The 17,128-nt window shown below is 34.7% G+C and overlaps 1 protein-coding gene across 1 annotated transcript in view; it reads left to right on the plus strand.

Annotated features, from left to right (window-relative positions):
- The window catches only part of DHX57 (DExH-box helicase 57), a 170,851-nt gene that overhangs the window by 80,277 nt on the left and 73,446 nt on the right, over positions 1 to 17,128 (plus strand). The window contains exons 14-16 of the mRNA XM_053711925.1: positions 2,837 to 2,933; positions 3,728 to 3,901; positions 9,038 to 9,238. Coding sequence (XP_053567900.1) covers positions 2,837 to 2,933; positions 3,728 to 3,901; positions 9,038 to 9,238 — 472 coding nt within the window. The remainder of the gene's footprint in view (positions 1 to 2,836; positions 2,934 to 3,727; positions 3,902 to 9,037; positions 9,239 to 17,128) is intronic.

Here is a 17,128-nt window from a genome sequence, read left to right on the forward strand (position 1 = left end):
ATGTGAGAAAAGGTGTTATGGTCTGATGAAACCAAGGTTGAACTTTTTGGCAATAATTCCAAAAGATATGTTTGGCGCAAAAACAACACTGCATATCACCAAAAGAACACCATACCCACAGTGAAGCATGGTGGTGGTAGCATCATGCTTTGGGTCTGTTTTTCTTCAGCTGGAACTGGGGCCTTATTCAAGGTAGAGGGAATTATGAACAGTTCCAAATACCAGTCAATGTTGGCACAAAACCTTCAAGCTTCTGCTCGAAAGCTGAACATGAAGAGGAACTTCATCTTTCAGCATGACAACGACCCAAAACATCCAAATCAACAAAGGAATGGCTTAACCAGAAGAAGATTAAAGTTTTGGAATGGCCCAGCCAGAACCCAGACCTGAATTCAATCGAAAATCTGTGGGGTGATCTGAAGAGGGCTGTGCACAGGAGATGCCCTCGCAATCTGACAGATTTGGAGTGTTTTTGCAAAGAAGAGTGGGCAAATCTTGCCAAGTCAAGATGTGCCATGCTGATAGACTCATACCCAAAAAGACTGAGTGCTGTAATAAAATCAAAAGGTGCTCCAACAAAGTATTAGTTTAAGGGTGTGCACACTTATGCAACCATATTATTTTATTTTTTTATTTTTACTTCCCTTCACCTAAAAGATTTAATATTATTATTATGTGGCCAAGCAATGTAGTTGCTGGACAACCTATTGTTATTGTCAGGATAATTATTATTATTTTTATTATTATTCTGCCACTTTTTCTATTGCCCATAACTCTTGAACTGCTAAATCAAAGCTCTTGAAATCAAGTATGCTGGTACAGCCTATTGCTCTGCTACATCTCATGCAACATTGATCTCATAGGTCATAAGGTTAGGCAGCCATATTGCTTTTTGCTAAAAATTCTGAGAAACGCTTAAAAATCGTTAGTTCTGGAACTGATGTTACAACTTTGAAACCTGCTGTGCTCAGTGCTGCTATGACCTAGATTTGCCATTTCTCAACGGAAGTGCCTTGGTCCCATGATGTAGCAGCCATCTTGCCTTTTGCGAAAATCTTTAAACATCTTCTCTTAAACCGCTTAGTGCAATAAAGCGCAAGTTTTTTCAAACTGCAATTTTTCCATAAACAACATGGCTGCCGTGAGACATTAACCTTTTTATCGACATTTAATTGCGTAAATTTGCACTTTATGCATTAGTTTTACAATATTTAACAATATTACAGTGTAATAGACACATTATTACACATAGTCATAACCCTCAAAGACAATGTTGCAGTCAAAATTTGCACTGCGTAGTCGCCTTTGTGAAATAAAACATTTGCAAATTTTCCTGAAACTTCTGCAAATTGTAGAGGTCTATAGTGAGCATTAGTGTGTGTAATTTGAAAGCCATACATTGCAGAGCTTGGCGGCCATTTTCTTTAGTATGCGCTGTTTTTAAAAACGACAAAAATCTTCTTCTCTGAAAACACTTATGTTACAGACTTGAAATTTTGTTTATAGAGTTATCTTATGACTAATATTCAGATTTGTTCAAGAGAAGTTGATAGGTCATGTGGTTTCGCAGCCATTTTGAATTGTTCAAAAATGATTAACAATATTTTTAAATTAATAATAAAACAAAAACCATGTTACGAAAATGTTTTTATTTTTGCCATGTTTATTGACATCTATGATGAAAACTATTGTGCATAATATGGAGGCTGTATATCATATGATCTGATAGTCATTTTGTTTTACGTGAAAATTTCGAAAATCTATTTTCTCTCCAACTACTTATGTTAGAACTGTAAAACTTGCTATATAACCTTAAATTAAACCTAGAGTCACAGTTGTTAATGTTGAAGGAATTGGTCACAAATTGTGGCAGCCATATTGGTTTATGCGAACATTTCGAAAATGTGTTTTCTTTGCAACCGCTTATGTTAAAGCTGTGAAATTTGCTGTATAACCATATATTGTAACCTAGAGTTACATTTGTTCATGTTATAAGTATTAGTCCTATGGTGTGGCAGCCATCTTGATAAACGCAAAAATTTTAAAAATGTGTTTTTTTTACAACTGCTTATGTTAGAACTGTAAAAACTTGCTTTATATTGTGACTTAGCTGCTTATATGCCATTGCAAAGGCAATGCGCTTGGCCACCTCTATTGCTGCTTCCAGCTATATTTACTATTGATTTTAACTTTGTCCATTTAAAAAAACATTGTACTCAAAAAAAATAAAAAAAATCTTCCCTTTAATCTATTCACAGTTTTACCTACTGGAGTGTATAAAATAACAGCTAATTTTCTTGTATTTTTTTTTAAATAGCTACTTTTCCCTTTTGTATCTTTATCTATTCTAAAAATATGAGTAACAAATGTTTTCTCTGTAGAAATGTTATGCAAACATGAAACAATAGCACTGATTAATCTCCCGGTGGCAGTAGGAGGAAGAGTGAGATTTTGTATGTGAAATAGCTGGTTGTGCTTATTAAACCCCCTCAGCCATAATTAGCATTTCAATACCTAACATAAAAAACATTAGCAGGTTTGCTTACAGGCTCAGCCCAGTGTTATGGCCATGTCCGAGGTGAAGGTTTTAATGAAAAAAACAGCTTTTAAATACAAAAATAAAGATGAAGGAACAACAGTATTGAAGTGGAGAAATTAAATGTCTTCAGTATGTTGGTTAATCATAACTAGTGTTTTTTTTCATATTATGAATTATTACGCCAGTTAGGCATGTGCAGCCACTAAACATTTAATGTCACCCCCCCAAAAAAACAGTGTCTGTTTAATAATTACAGCAGTATTGATTGTTGATGTTTTTTCTGCATGTGTGTTTCAGGTGCTGTGTTAGTATTTTTGCCTGGCTTGGCAGAAATTAAAATGCTCTTTGAGCAACTCCAGTCTAATGCTTCTTTTAATAATAGACGCAACAAAAGGTAAGTTTGTTTTTCTGAAGTATTAATATTTTTTTAAGCTGTGCCAGTTCTAGAAATACTTTTTTTGGGGGTAAGTCGCAGATATTCTGTGCAGTGGCGGCTACAGTAATTAAAGGGACGTGAAACCCAAATAGTTTCTTTTATGGTTCAGAACAATGAAACTGGGCATACAAGTTCAGCAACCAATCAGCAGCTAGCTCCAAACTACTGAGCCTATCTAGATATGCTTTTCAACAAAGGATACCAAGAGAATGAAGCAAATTACACAATATAAGTAAATTGGAAAGTTGTTTTAAATTGTATGCTGTATCTGAATCATGAAAGAAAAAAAAAGGGGGTTTCATGTCCCTTTAAGTTGAGGGGGGCAAACGCTTACTCTCATTGAGTCAAGAGGAGAATTCCTTGAGGGCAGCCCCTGAGCGTGTCAGTGTGGGTTTCTTACGTTTGATTTGGCGTATGTGAGATAATCAGGCCCATAAAGCGATTGGGTTATATAGAATATTGGCATATATGAAGTATGGGTGACATGATTGGTAATGGTAAATTGTGTGTTACAATCACAAGAGCCATTGCCTATGAGTCTCAGGCAAAAAAGCTTTTGCATGTGTGACATCACTTATTTTGATATATGTGTAAATATTAGTTTATATGACAGTGTAGAGTGAAATGTGACATGGCATTAAAAGGCTATGTAGTCGTGCTTTTATCCTGTATATGTCATCTAACACAATATTATACTGTGCAAATATTTGTTGTATTTTGCTTTTATTTGATTTCTTTGTTTCTTGTCTCAGATGTGTGATCTACCCCCTGCATTCGTCCTTGTCCAGTGAAGAGCAGCAAGCTGTTTTCTTAAAGCCGCCTCGAGGAGTTACTAAGATAATAATCACCACAAACATTGCAGAAACCTCGGTTACTATAGATGATGTTATATATGTGATAGATTCTGGGAAAATGAGAGAGAAAAGGTACTGTATCTACATACGCACAAACACATAACACACCTATCTAAAATACAAAGATACATGCATACGTTCACATACTTCAGACTTAAACTCACTACTTCTCATACCGTGCGTAGGGTAGGAGCGATATTACACACAAGGGTTTGACAAAAGGCACTATAAAGGCAATCTCCTCCTGTTTCAAATTAATTATTGAGATATATATTATACTGGTTTAAATATCATCTGTAATTGAGGAGTGGTGCTCACATTTATTTTGATTGAACAAAAAAATTTGTGGAACAGTATTCCACAGATAGAAATGCTTAAACAGCACTCTGTGCCCAGACTGATATGGAGGCAGGAAATAATGTTTAACATATATTTTATTCGTTTTTTTAAAAGATGGGTAAACAACATAAAGAGTTAAAATCCCTATCAGAAACAATTGTGCTACTCTCATAAAGTGTCTCACTTGTTAGTTCAATCCGGCCTTCTATATTTGTGAAATATTTTGGAGACACTGTGGTTGTGTAGATTCAGAGTAACCGCTATATTAACAGATTGGCTGCGATCAATTTATTTATTTTGTCATCATTTGCATGAACTTATATTGGGTTAGCATTTATTGATAACTTTGGAATTAACACTTGTCCAACCCTCAGTCTAGGAGTTGGATAATTATATCTTGGATTCTATTGCCCTTATATCCGCAATCATTATCATCATTTACAGAATTAGCTACGCAAATATTTACTAGGTTTGTGTGGGATTACTTCTGTGTCTGTGAATTATAAACTGGATAATTTTATATAGCTTAATATATACCTTTAAATCCACAATTGGTTAGTGTATCATTTCCATATTCCTATTCGGTTGATATACACTGTGACAATAATTGCGTTGAATACTTTTGATTTATTTGTTACATAGTAATGATCGTATATTGCAGCAACGTTTGATGGAATGGATTGTATATACGGTAATATTATTAATATTAAGCTTGATCACTCATTGGATCTGCTTCAACTGTATTTATGTGTCTTGTCGTCAAATATTTTATCTCTTAAGCTCTTAGCAAATATATTTGTTTACTTTGTGAATACCCCGGATGTATATGTACTATTGTCAATTATTTGATCTCATGAGCCTTTAGCGAATATATTTGTTTGGCGTTTGATTACTTTGTGAATACCACTCAATATATTACTTTTAGATCCACAGCTGACTAGTATTAAGTGTTGTTCCACCAATTCTATTAGTTCTTATGGATTATAACAATAGTTTATTGGCGAAACGCATTAGGGGGTTGTGGGGGACGATGGGGTCCCAATGTATGTTATTTTAAAAGATCAGAATCATAGTGCCAACACAATATAATAGAATAACCGCTACCAAACAAACTAATAGAAAATGCTGCAAATACAATATTGGGTAGCACAAAAATAATAGAAACAGAAGTGATGGTATACTTGTGACAGGTCCAGGATGAGAAGCGTGATAGATCTGTAGTAGTACTATTGCTATATGAATGATAGATAAGCTGTATGAATACATAATACAGACAACGCTAAAAAATTGACAGTACTATATAATATCCAAAGCTTCAAAAACGCAAGTCATTGTGTAAATAACAAAAATACTACTATCGTTATGTGATAGACAAGCTGCATGAACATAGAAAGCGTTACAAATTAACAGTATTGAATAATATCTAAAGTTTCAAATAAGTAAACGATTGTGTATACAAGTTTAAGATAATAGCAACATATGTTGCAAGATAAAACTACCGCTAAACAGAAGAGTTGTACATACTGTATACTATATAATACTATTAAAGGGACACTGAACAGAAATTTTTTATTTCACGATTCAGATAGAGCATGCTATTTTGAGCAACTTTCTAATTTACTCCTATTATCAATTTTTCTTTGTTCTTTTGCTATCTTTATTTGAAAAAGAAGGCATCTAAGCTTTTTTTCTTGGTTCAGAAGGCTGGACAGCACTTTTTTATTTATCCACAAATCAGCAAGAACAACCCAGGTTGTTCACCAAAAATGGGCTGGCATCTAAACTTACATTCTTGCATTTGAAATAAAGATACCAAGAGAATGAAGAAAATTTGATAATAGGAGTAAATTAGAAAGTTGCTTAAAATGTCATGCTCTATCTGAATCACGATAGAAAAAAAATGGGTTCAGTGTCCCTTTAATCTATAAAAACAAATAGAAACGCTGAAGCAATATTGAACTCAGACTTGTTATCTAAAGATTAATATACATCACTGACATAGAAGAAACAAAAAGCAACTTCATACATGGTAATTTAAAAAATTGGAAACAATGATATTATACAATGTGATTGCTACTATGTGATAAGATGAGCCACATATATAAAACGCAACTATTGTTATAATCCATAAGAACTGATAGAATTGGTGGAACAACACTTAATACTAGTCAGTTGTGGATCTAAAGGTAATATATTGAGTGGTATTCACAAAGTAATCAAACGCCAAACAAACAAATATATTCGCTAAAGGCTCAAGAGATCAAATTGACAATAGTACATATACATCCGGGGTATTCACAAAGTAAACAAATATATTTGCTAAGAGCTTAAGAGATAAAATATTTGACGACAAGACACATAAATACAGTTGAAGCAGATCCAATGAGTGATCAAGCTTAATATATTCCCGTATATACAATCCATTCCATCAAACGTTGTTGCAATATACGATCATTACTATGTAACAAATAAATCAAAAGTATTCAACGCAATTATTGTCACAGTGTATATCAACCGAATAGGAATATGGAAATGACACACTAACCAATTGTGGATTTAAAGGTATATATTAAACAATACAAAATTATCCAGTTTATAATACACAGACACAGAAGTAATCCAACACAAACCTAGTAAATATTTGTGTAACTAATTCCGTAACTGATGATGATGATTGCGGATATAAGGGCAATAGAATCCATGATATAATTATCCAACGCCTAGACTGAGGGTTGAACAAGTCTTAATTCCAAAGTGATCAATAAATGCTAACCCAATATAAGTTCATGCAAATGATGACAATAAAAATAAATTGATCGCAGCCAATCTGTTAATATAGCGGTTGCTCTGAATCTACACAACCACAGTGTCTCCAAAATATTTCACAAATATAGAAGGCCGGATTGAACTAACAAGTGAGACACTTACAGGACCAGTCAACACATTAGATTTGCATAATCAACAAATGCAAGATAACAAGACAATGCAATAGCACTTAGTCTGAACTTCAAATGAGTAGTAGATTTTTTTATAACAAATTTCAAAGTTATGTATATTTCCACTCCCCTTGTACCATGTGATGGCAATCAGCCAATCACAAATGCATATACGTATAGTCTGTGAATTCTTGCACATGCTCAGTAGGATCTGGTTACTCAAAAAGTGTAAATATAAAAGACTGTGCACATTTTTTTTAATGGAAGTATTTTGGAAAGTTGTTTAAAATTACATGCTGTATCTGAATCATGAAAATGTAATTTAACCTGAGTGTCCCTTGTTTCTGATAGGGATTTTAACTCTTCATGCTGTTTACCCATCTTTTAAACAAACAAATAAAAGTTATATTTTAAACATTATTTCCTGCCTCCATATCAGTGGGGCACAGAGTGCTGTTTAAGCATTTCTATCTGTGGAATACTGTTCCACAAATTTTTTTGTAGGAGCGATATTAGTCGCAGTCCCTCGCTGTTCGTGGAAATTGGAAGAGTGCAATTTGGGGAGCGCAATATAAGTGATGAGTCTTGAATCTAACATTACTTGTACAGAATAGGAGCGACAATAGTCGCAGTTTCTCACGGTTTTAAGAAATTGAAAGTTTACCTTTTGTATCTCTCTATTCTGTATTAGATCTATTACTACAAATACTGCTGATTACATATGTACCTTTTGTTTCGCTATTAAGAATTTTTTCACCTTTTTTTTTACAACTCCTAAATGATATTAGTCTTGCCTCCCAACCACTTTTAACCTTGAACTTGTTAGTGTTTTATTAACTCTAGCTATGCTGGCACCCAATTACACTGTAGCCAGAACCTCCCCTTAACCACTACTAACTCTTACTGTATGGGCACCCATAACCATTGTTAAGTTAACACTTGCTGGTTAGTACAGCAATGCTATATTGTTTAAAATCCTTCAATATGGCAGTGCTAGTTACACAGCTGGGTTGTTTGACTAGTGCTGCTGATTAGATCAGTGGTAGTTTCTGCTAGGGACAAGGAGTCCTCTGCAGGTCCAAAGTGGTATTTCTACAATGTGTTTAATACTTTGCAGGGGATGAACACATAGAAGTACAGGGTCGCTATTCTTAAAGTGAAATGCAACACTAAATACATTTTATAAACATAGTACTGAAGTTATTTCTGCCTCTCACAGGTCATGGGTGTCGCCATGTTGAAATCTTTCACTACAATCCAGTGCTGACCTGTTTGCGCATGTGCAGCAACTCTCCTTAAAGGGACATGAAACCCAAATTTTTTCTTTCATGCTTTAGAAAGGGCATGTAATTTTACACAACTTTCTAATTTACTTCTTTTATCTAATTTGCTTCATTTGCTTGATATACTTTGCTGAAAAGCATATCTAGATAGGCTCAGTAGCTGCTGATTGGTGGCTGCACATAGATGCCTCATGTGATTGGCTCACCCATATTCATTGATATTTCTTCAACAAATGATATCTAAAGAATGAAGCACATTAGATAATAGAAGTAAATTGGAAAGTTGTTTAAAATGTAATTCTCTACCTGAATCATGAAATAAATATTTTGAGTTTAGTGTCCCTGCAGTGAAACCTAGGTTCCATAATGGTAGAACACTTGATTAGAGGGAGGTGCATCAAATCTATTTAGTGTTTAATATCCCTTTTAAAGTTATATGTTTGGGCATGTCAGTTTTTGACTATAATGGCCCTTTAATGTCCCTTTATATTTTAAAAAGATGCTATGAAATTTTGTGTAGAATATTGTGTCAAAAAGGTAAAATATATTGTGCCTGTTTTGTGATCTGGGTGTTATTTGATGAACAATCCAATAAACAAATCCTGCAGGCAGCTATTGCAATATATTTATTTTACACCCATCTTCTCTAGGTATGATCCATGTAAAAGTATGGAAAGTCTTGAAGATACCTGGGTATCTAAGGCCAATGCCTTGCAAAGGAAAGGAAGAGCTGGACGAGTGGCCTCAGGAGTCTGCTTTCATCTCTTCACCGGCCATCACTATGAATATCAGCTTCTGGAGCAACAGCTTCCCGAGATCAAGAGAATACCTCTAGAACAGCTGTGTCTGAGGTAGGCCTTGTCTCCTACACAAATCATCTCAGGCCCTTGATTTGCTTTATAAATTATTATTATTATTATTACTGCCGTTATAGTACGTTTCCAATTATTTTGCATCTTGCACATACTTCTCTTTGCTGGCACTCTCACTTCACTTTGAGTTAAAGGGACAGTCTAATCCATAATTGTTATTGTTTAAAAAGATAGCTAATCCCTTTATTACCCATTCCCCAGTTTTGCATAACCAACACGGTTATAGTAATATACTTTTTACCTCTGTGGTTACCTTCTATTTACGCCTCTGCAGACTGCCCCCTTATCTCAGTTCTTTTGACAGACTTGCATTTTAGCCAATCAGTGCTCACTCAGTAACTCCACAGGTGTGAACACAATGTTATCTATATGGCACACGTGAACTAACGCCCTCTAGCTGTGTAAAACTGACAAATGCATTCAGATAAGAGGCGGCCTTTAAGTTCTTAGAAATTAGCATATGAGCCTACCTAGGTTTTAGATAGATTTAAACTTAGAATACCAAGAAAACAAAGCAAATTTGATGATAAAACTAAATTGGAAAGTTGTTTAAAATTACATGCCCTAACTGATTCATGAAAGTTTAATTTTGACTAGACTGTCCCATTAATGCTATAAATATAACCTACGTATAATATATATACATTTTTAGAAAGGCAAGGGACATAAATCTACAAAATCTACAAAACTGTTTTGTGAACACACAAAAACAAATACCCTGGATATATAAAATATTGCTAACATTCCGGATCAGTTTATACAAAGGGAAAAGTTTATAATCACTTTAAATTCAGGTCTGTAATCTGCCTTGGGAACTTGATCAAAACTAATTTGGAGAATTGAGTCATAAACCAGGCTAAGGTCTAAGTGGAGCAAAGAGCCTTGTCTCAACTCATTTTGGTCAAATGTACTATACTCATTGGTAACTATCTCCAGCCATTGCTTTCATCAACATATTTCAAAATAAAATACACCTTCCCATAAAGATGACGATTGTGAATTGCTCTAACGTTGGGTTATTTTTTGGGGGGATTTTGCGCACATCTTTTTTCGCTGCTCCAATTTTGTTTACTCTTGTTTCTTTTCCTTCCTCTTTGTGCTCAGCTATACTTTATACTGAGGTTTTGGTGAGGTGTGAGGGGTTTTATAGAGTTCTTGGGTTTTGGGAATCTTGGCCTCCTCCTAGTGGTAGGGAAAAGTAATCCCAAGGAGAAATGATCGTGGACTCTCACCACCATGAAATAAATGCATTTATCAGTTAAGCATTAATTATGTTTTTACCCCTTGGCTGCCAGTAATACACATAAACAAAATAGATTTAACCCCCTTGATTGCCCCTCACTTCTTTCTGATCTATATTTGTAAAGCATTGAGGCGTAGGAGTCTTTTTACAGTTAGCTAACACTCAAGCTTTAAAACAATTGGGCATATAAGTGTGTAGTATTTTTTGTGAATATTTTACTGGACAGCCTGCTGAAATACTGGACTGTACGGTTAATACGTTATAACGCGCGCAGAATTCTGAGGTCTGCTTTGTATGCATGTTAGGTTAGCCCGCAAGCGAAAACAGTTTACTTTCAACTTGTAATGTGAGCGCAACCGAGGTGCGCAAAAAGCTTACTTCAAAGCAGTTGACGCTCAAACGGGAGCGTTAAATAGCGCTCTTCTTGTAATCTGGCCCTAAATAAATTATTGCTTGAATGATGTATTCAGATCAAAAATTACCCTGAGAATAATTTTGTACATGTATTTTTAAAAATTATATTAGTTGTTTAAGGGTAAAGTTAAAGGGACACTAAACCCAAATGTGTTATTTATTGATTCAGATAGAGCATGCCACTTTAAGCAACTTTCTAATTTATTCCTATTATCAATTTGTCTTTGTTCTCTTGCTATTTTTATTTACAAAGCAGAAATGCAAAGCCTAGCCATCATATTGTAACTTAGGTTTGTTACCTTTTCTGCTGAGGCCAATTAGGAATGGTTATAAATGGCTTACTAGAATGGACGACCAATGACTGTGTGGAATATAACTGTGTCTGCAATTCCATGTTTAACAGTTATTGGAAAGGCCACCATATTTAGAACTAAATGTCAGGAAAGGAAAATAACATTTAAAAAAAGTTTATTGCAAAGTTGTTTTACTACATGTAATTAAACAATTTATATTATTAAATTGAGATGTTTAAAGTCCATTTAAAAGAAGTATAAGTGCCAGGTGCTCCCTGTTAAATTCTCTCTCCCCTGTGAGATTTTGCATTTAAAAAGCATCATTACTTGCTGTCACCTAGATTATGAGTTTTAAGCTAAACAGGGTGCGAAACGAACTCAACAAAAGTTGCGTTATTTCACCCCCCCATAGCACTGCCATTACAAGTTTCTGAAAAGCCTTCTTGTGCGTGCGATATGGTGGCGTTAAGCTCCATACCGCACAAAAGCCAAGGGCTGAGAATACGTGCTCGTGCACGCTTTCCCCATAGACATCAATGGGGAAGGAGTGTTAGTTTTTTTTCTAACACCTGAAGTGCGGAATGGAGATCGCCGTAGCGCAACCCCATTGATGTCTTTGGGGAAAAAAAGTTACATTTAAACCCAACACCCTAACATAAACCCCAAGTCTAAACACCCCTAATCTGCCCCCCCCCGACATCGCTGCCACCTAAATTAAGTTATTAACCCCCTAATCTGCTGCTCCCGACATTGCCGCCACTATATTAAAGTTATTAACCCCTAATCTGCCGCCCCGACATCGCCACCACTAATAAAGCTATTAACCCCTATTCTGCCGCTCCCCGATATCGCCACCACTAAATAAAGTTATTAACCCCTAAACCTCCGGCCTCACACATCTCCCCCACTAAATAAACCTATTAACCCCTAAACCACCAGCCCCCCCCCCCACATTGCAAAACACTAAATTAAACTATTAACCCCCAAACCTAACACCCCCTAACTTTAAATTAAAATTACCATATAACTATTTAAATAAATAAAAACTTACCTGTGAAATAAAAATAAACCTAACATTAACTTATAAATTAACCTAACCTTACTATTCTAATAAAATAAAAAAAACTACCAATTAAAATATCTAAATTACAATTTTAAAAAAACCTAACACTACGAAAAAAATAAAAAAAAATCTAAATTATGACTAAAAAAAATAAATCCTACGAAAAATGTAAAAAATCTAAGTTTACCAAAAATAATTAACACTAAAATCCCAAAAAATAAAAAACACTAAGATTACAAAAAATAAATGAAATTATCAAAAATAAAAACAATTACACCTAATCTAATAGCCCTATAAAAAATAAAAAGTCCCCCCCAATATAAAAACACTGCCTAGCCTACAATAAACTACCAATAGCCCTTAAAAGGGCCTTTTCTAGGGCATTGCTCTAAAGAAATCGTCTCTTTTACCTGTATAAAAATACAGAGTTCCCCCCAACAGTAAAACCCACCACCCAACCAACTCCCCAAAATAAAAAACCTAACTCTAAAAAAAACCTTAGCTACCCATTGCCCCTAAAGGGGCATTTGTATGGGCATTGACATTAAAAGGGCATTTAGCTCTTTTGCATTGCCCTTAAAAGGGCATTTAGCTCTTTTTCAAATTGCCCAAACCCTAATCTAAAAATCCCCCACTAACCCCAAAAGATCTACTCACAGTTTCTGAAGTCCGGACATCCAGGCGGTGAGAGGTCTTCATCCAGGCAGAGAGGTCTTCATCCAGACTTCAGAAACCGTGAGTAGATCTTCTGAGGTTAGTGTTTAGGTTTCTTTTTATTATTTTTTTTATTTTTTTAGATTAGGGATGGGCAATTTGCAAAAGAGCTAAATGCAATTTTAAGGGCAATGCCCATACAAAAAAACACCCTTTAGGGTCAATGGGTAGCTTAGGTTTTTTTTAGAGTTAGGTTTTTTATTTTGGGGGGTTGGTTGGGTGGTGGGTTTTACTGTTGGGGGGGACTTTGTATTTTTTTACAGGTAAAAGCTGATTTCTTTAGGGCTATGTCCTACAAAAGGCCCTTTCAAGGGCTATTTGTAGTTTATTGTAGGCTAGGGGGTGTTTTTATTTTTATAGGGCTATTAGATTAGGTGTAATTGTTTTTATTTTTGATAATTTTGTTTATTTTTTTGTAATCTAAGTGATTTTTATTTTTCGTGATTTTAGTGTTTATTATTTTTGGTAAACTTATTTTTATTTATTTAAATAGTTATATTGTAATTTTAATTTAAAGTTAGGGGGTGTTAGGTATAGGGGTTAATAGTTTAATTTAGTGTTTTGCGATGTGGAAGGGCTGCCGGTTTAGGGGTTAATAGGTTTATTTAGTGGCAGAGATGTGGGAGGCCGGAGGTTTAGGGGTTAATAACTTTATTTAGTAGCGGCGATGTCGGGGAGCGGTGGAATAGGGGTTAATAGCTTTTATTAGTGGCGGGATGTCAGGGGCGGCAGATTAGGGGTTAATAACTTTATTATAGTGGTGGCGATGTCGGAGAGCGCGGGTTTAGGGGCTAATATATTTAAATAGTGTTGGCGATGTGGGTGGGCGGCAGATTAGGGGTAAATAGATTTATTTAATAGCCGCGATGTGGGTGCGCGGGCAGCAGAATAGGGGTAAATAAGTTTAATATAGTGTTTGCGATGCAGGCGGGTGTAGGTTTAAGGGTTAATAGGTAGTTTGTGGGTGTTAGTGTACTTTGTAACAGTTTAGTTAAGTTTTGTGAAATATTTTTGTTACACAAAAGCCATAACTACTGCTCTCAGATGGCGGTATGGATCGTGTCGGTATAGGCTCTAACGCAAGCATTTTAGCCTCACCGCATAACTTGTAATACCGGCGCTATGAAAATCATTTTTTTGAGTGCGGGATTGACGTTGCGTTACAGGCTAAAATGCTTGCGGAATAGATATACCAACACGACTCGTAATATGCGTTCCTGCTTTTACGCTGAAATTTGTTATTTCTCTTGTAAGGTGTATCCAGTCCACGGATCATCCATTACTTGTGGGATAGAGAACACTTTTCCTAAGGAGAATATCCCACAAGTAATGGATGATCCGTGGACTGGATACACCACAAAAGAAATAAATTTATCAGGTAAGCATAAATTATGTTTTCTCTTGTTAGGTGTATCCAGTCCACGGATCATCCATTACTTGTGGGATATTCTCCTTAGGAAAAGTGTTCTCTATCCCACAAGTAATGGATGATCCGTGGACTGGATACACCACAAGAGAAATAAATTTATCAGGTAAGCATAAATTGTGTTTTTTTTCAGCGTTAAAAGCCGCAATGCAAAACTTGTAATCTAGGTGTATGAGAGGCATCTTGTTGGGGCCACCAGGTAGTACAGTCCTTTTACTTTTTTTTAAATAAATGAGTAAGTATACATCTGAACGGTTGGCTTGATGATTTTATGCCATGCCAGTGAATGTTTGAGAATTGGATCCTTATATTCAACTTATTTTACTACAAGATTTCTATAGGTGGAATTTATAGCTGCAACTAAATCTAAACATAAAGATTTGCGTTGGTAAAGACTGTGGGGTTAGGGAAGAGTCAGACAGGATGAGGGAGGTGAGAGTAAGGCAGTCACACACTGTCAAGGCAAGAAAAGACAAAGTGAGACAGCCATACAATGCTGAAGATAGAAACACACCCAAGGGAGAGTAGGACAATATCTGTATAAAATTGCAAATGAGCATGAGAAAAGAAAGTCACTCCCAGGGCAAGAAAGGAGAAAAAGATGCTCCTAGGGGGATGACAAATATAAGAGGGTGTGTATATTTAATCTTCATACTGTTTTTTCTTCTTTCTAAATTTACTCTAACTATTAACAAACCCCATATATAGGGCTAGATTACAAGTGGAGCGCTATTGTTTGTGTGCAAGTGATATCGGGTTATTGAGGCCGTTTGCATGCAAGTTAAATTCTGCCCATATTACATGTTGGAAGTAATTGTGAACGTGTCAGCGCAATTGCGATTTACGCTAGAATGATTACTGTGACCTCAAAGCTCTGGTTAGAAAGTTGCACAAAACACATCAAAATACATTTAACAGTACAGTTACACACATAATAGCACTGGTATCAATTATTTAAAGAAAAATTCAATAGAAAGTTATAAAGGCTCAAAGGTGTTAGAGAGAAAAAAAAAGGCATGCAAAGGGCTTTAAAATAGAGATACATGCATACACATGGCTAAATATGTATATGTGTATATATGTACATATATACACACATACTGTACATATACATTTTTAGTATGTGTGTGCATATGTATTTATATGTGTATTTATGTGTTTACAGACATATATATATATATATACATACATATAAACACATACATACATATATATACATATATAGATATACAAGTTTATGCAATATTCAAATTGAATAAAGTGTTATACTGTATATTTACTATACATGTGTCACATTCCAATGTTCTGCACATAGCAGAATATGTTCTGTGTATTTTTAAATAGATATTCTTATATATATTGGTACCTGTATATATATTTATATATATATATATATATATATATATATATATATATATATATATATATATATATATATATATATATATATATATGTATATATATATGTTAATATATATTTGTGCAAAAATCCATCAGATACATATTTACATATCACTTTAAGAATAAATAGAACATATTCTGCTATGTGCAGAACATTTAATTAAGAAATATGCAATGTTATCTTCTTATGATGCGCTTTTAAGTAAACGCACTCATGTTTGTGTGATTTGTGATATACAAAACTAATAGTGTGTATGCACTCCCACCATCAAACGATATCCGCCAGGGTGCTATAGCAGTAATTGAATACAGATTTGTAGAAGTAAGCACTCACTGGTCTTCAGGCATCAGTGACATAAAGACTTTATTTAGTGTGATGTTTTGGGACTTGTTGCTGTCAGAGGAAGGGACAGCATCTAGTCCAGAAACGTTACACTAAATAAAGCCTTTTTTGTCACTGATACCTGAAGACCAGTGAGTGCTTGCTTAATTCTACAATTCTGTGTATGTATATATATTTATATATATATATATATATATATATATATATATATATATATATATATATACACATGTGTGCAGCCACCAATTAGAATCTAGGTGACAGTAGTGCACTGCTGAACCTACCTAGGTATGCTTTTTTAGCAAAGAATGCCAAGAAAGCAAATCAAATTAAATAATAGAAGTAATATAGAAAGTTGTATGCTCTATCTTTACCATACAAGTTTAATTTTCACTTTATTGTCCCTAATGGGACTCAGCCATGTAATCATTTAGCAATTACATTTTGTAAAGGGAGATACAAAGGAAATCGATAGGTTGTAAGTTCCAATACCAATGGAAGAAGTCATCTCATGTGATAACATTAGAGACACCCAGGTGGAGTGAGGAGTAATTGGACAGAGAAGGGTCTATGACAGCATTTGACCACCTGTTGTAGAAGTGTTGTTGTACTCAGCAGCTGATCATTATGTTGCCTGTTCTTTCAGTATGTCCCTCTTTACATTTTATGCAATTCCTTTACAAACCGTATACATTTTCAGTAAAGACTGATACATAAAATAAATGTCAGCTATGGATATGATCTCCTTCAGTATCAGAAAGGGATTCGTAAAAGAATAAAAAAGGGTTTACTATATTGTTAGGTGGAGTCATTATATGAAACACTATATTTTATATTAGCATATAATATATAATACCACACCTTTAAACTGTATAATATAAACTAAGCTTATAGACCGTAAGTCTGTACTGTCATTGCTGGCTGAATATTTACAATACTATTTTTGAGCACAAAATACATTTGTGGAAAATT

Source organism: Bombina bombina, chromosome 4 (assembly GCF_027579735.1).
Source record: "Bombina bombina isolate aBomBom1 chromosome 4, aBomBom1.pri, whole genome shotgun sequence".
NCBI classification, from domain to species: domain Eukaryota; kingdom Metazoa; phylum Chordata; class Amphibia; order Anura; family Bombinatoridae; genus Bombina; species Bombina bombina.